This window comes from Eimeria acervulina, genomic scaffold (assembly GCF_000499425.1).
Source record: "Eimeria acervulina Houghton genomic scaffold, Eah_scaff2334, whole genome shotgun sequence".
Classification (NCBI taxonomy): domain Eukaryota; phylum Apicomplexa; class Conoidasida; order Eucoccidiorida; family Eimeriidae; genus Eimeria; species Eimeria acervulina.
Window position 1 is genome coordinate 32 of NW_013548443.1, and position 2481 is coordinate 2512.

Genomic DNA, 2481 nt, shown 5'->3' on the forward strand with positions numbered 1-2481 from the left:
GGGTTTAGGGTTTAGGGTTTAGGGTTTACGGTTGAGGGATTGGGGGTAGGGTTTAGGGTTTGGGGATAGGGTTGAGAGTCTAGGGTTTAGGGTTTAGGGCTTGCGGGTAGGGTTGAGGGTTGAGGGTTGAGGGTTTAGGGTTTGGGGTTTAGGGTTTGGTGGTAGGGTTAAGGGCTTGGGGTTTACAGTTCTCTCACTTAGGGTCTAGACAGGCGGTTTAGGGTTTGAGGCCTGAGAGGGCTGATTGGCCCTGCATTTAGGGTTTAGGGTTTAGGGTTTAGGTGTGGGTGTGGGAATTGATCTGAAACCTTTCGTTTAGGGTTTAGGGTTTAGGGTTTAGGGTTTGTGTATTCGAATTGTGTGTGATTTCCTCCTTATGCGACCCGACCGTGTATCCCTGTGTCCCCGTAAACCCTAAGCCGTAAACCCTAAACCCTAAACCCTAAACCCTCGTTTTGTTGCGGGTTTAGGTGGGAAGAGATTGAAGGCAACAGGGAGTTAACACCAACAGGAGTCGAAATGTTAGTTGAAGATGACAACGGGTTTATTCGCAGCAAAACCTCGTGCGATCTAACCAGCGACTTCCCTCCTGAAACGCAGGTTAGGGTTTAGGGTTTAGGGTTTAGGGTTTAGGGTTTAAGGTTTGGTTTGGGGTTTAGGGTCTAAGGCTTAGAGTTTAGGGTCTAGGGTCTACCGTTTAGGGTCTAGGGTCTAGCGTTTAGGGTCTAGGGTTTAGGATTTGGTTTAGGGTTTAGGGCTTTGGGTCTAGGGTCTAGGGTTTAGGGCCTAGGGCTTAGGGTTTAAGGTTTAGGGTTTAGTGCGTGGGGTTTAAGATTTAGGGCTTCCGGCTTATGCATTGGGGTTTTAAATTGTTTATAATTATTTAAAAGGGTTTGTGAGTGTTTATAAGGATATATAAGGGTTTATAAGGGTTTATAAGGGTTTATAAGGGTTTATAAGGGCTTTTAAGGGCTTATAAGGGTATATAAGGGTTTCAAAGGGTTTATGATGGTTTCAAAGGGTGTATAAGGGTTTATAAGGGTTTATAAGGGTTTATAAGGGTTTATAAGGGTTGATAAGGGTTGATAAGGGTTTAAGAGGGTTTGTAAGGGTTTATGAGGGTTTAAAAGGGTTTAAAAGGGTGTATAAGGGTTTATGAGGGTTTATGAGGGTTTATGAGGGTTTGCGTGCAGGAGCAGCGCAGCGACTCTGCTGCAGGGTCTGCAGATTTAAGAGAGCGGCTGCTGTCTGTTCAAGAAGGAAGTGCAGCAATAGATGAGAACGACTCGTTGGTAGTTGTTTCTTTAGAGCTGCCTGTAAGAGTAGTTCGAGTAGAGACGCATGTAAATACTCCTTCAGAAGAAGCTGCTATTGCTGCTGCTGCTGCTGCAGCAAAAGCGGCTGCTGCAGCAGCAGCAGAAACAGATGCACCAACAGCTCCAGCAGAAGCACCAGCAGCAGCAAATCAACCAGCTGCAGCAGCAGCAGCTGCTGCTGCAACAGAAGACCCTCAATCCTCTTCCTCCTCCTCCTCTTCGTCATCAGGATCAAATGCAGCAGCAGCAAGTGCAGCAGCAGCAGCAGCAGCAGCAGGTTATCTACCGCAGCAGCGAGACGGTAGCGGTGAACCCGTTGCTTTTGTGCGCAGCAGCAGCGGGAGGTTTGAGCTGCGGCCTTCAAAATCAACATTACTGCCTTCACTGTTTCATTTAAAGGATAAGACAAGACTTGCAGTCTCTTTTTTAGGGTTCTCAGGTGTATATACACAGGATGAAGACGAACAAGAAGAGATCAAAGAGCTGCTATACCCCTATGCATGCATCCCTGTCTTCCCACCCGAGAAGGAGATGAATAACTGTCTTCGCTTCTGCGATTCTATCTTGCGTCCTCTCTTTCATAATGTTATTTCTATTGACCCCCCAGCACAGCAGCACCAACAGCAGCAACAGCAGCAGCAGCAGCAGCAGCAGAAGCGGCAGCAAGGGGAAGAAGAAGAATTGCAGCAGCAGGAGCAGCAGCAGCAGCAACAGCAGCAGCAGCAGCAGCAAGAAGAGGAGGATATAAGCAGCGAAGAGTTGTGGTGCAGCTATTTATATATAAATAAATTATATGCTTCTCAAGCAACTCTACAGATGCACGAGACAGATATTGTTTGGCTGCACGACTTTCAGCTGCTTCTGTCTCCGATGTACATCACAAGAAGAAACAGAAAAGCAAACATCGGCCTCTTCCTGCACATCCCCTTTCCGTCCAGCGAAATCTTCAGGTGTCTACCCTACAGAGAAGAGGTACAGCTATATAAGTATATATATTTATATATATTTATATATATATTTATATATATGTATGTATATGTATATCTCTATATATATGTATATTGTATAGATATGTATATATTTGTATATTTATTTATATATGTATATATATATATATATATCTATATATATGTATATTGTATATATATATATGTACATTTATATC

The 2481-nt window shown here is 44.4% G+C and overlaps 1 protein-coding gene across 1 annotated transcript; it reads left to right on the forward strand.

Annotated features, from left to right (window-relative positions):
• Positions 1 to 519: 519 nt before the first annotated feature.
• On the forward strand, positions 520 to 2080 carry EAH_00066040 (hypothetical protein, conserved; the record flags this gene model as incomplete). Its single annotated transcript, XM_013392770.1, has 2 exons — positions 520 to 600; positions 1194 to 2080. Coding segments are annotated over 2 exons (968 nt in total), but the record flags the coding sequence as incomplete, so codon positions are not given.
• Positions 2081 to 2481: the final 401 nt, after the last annotated feature.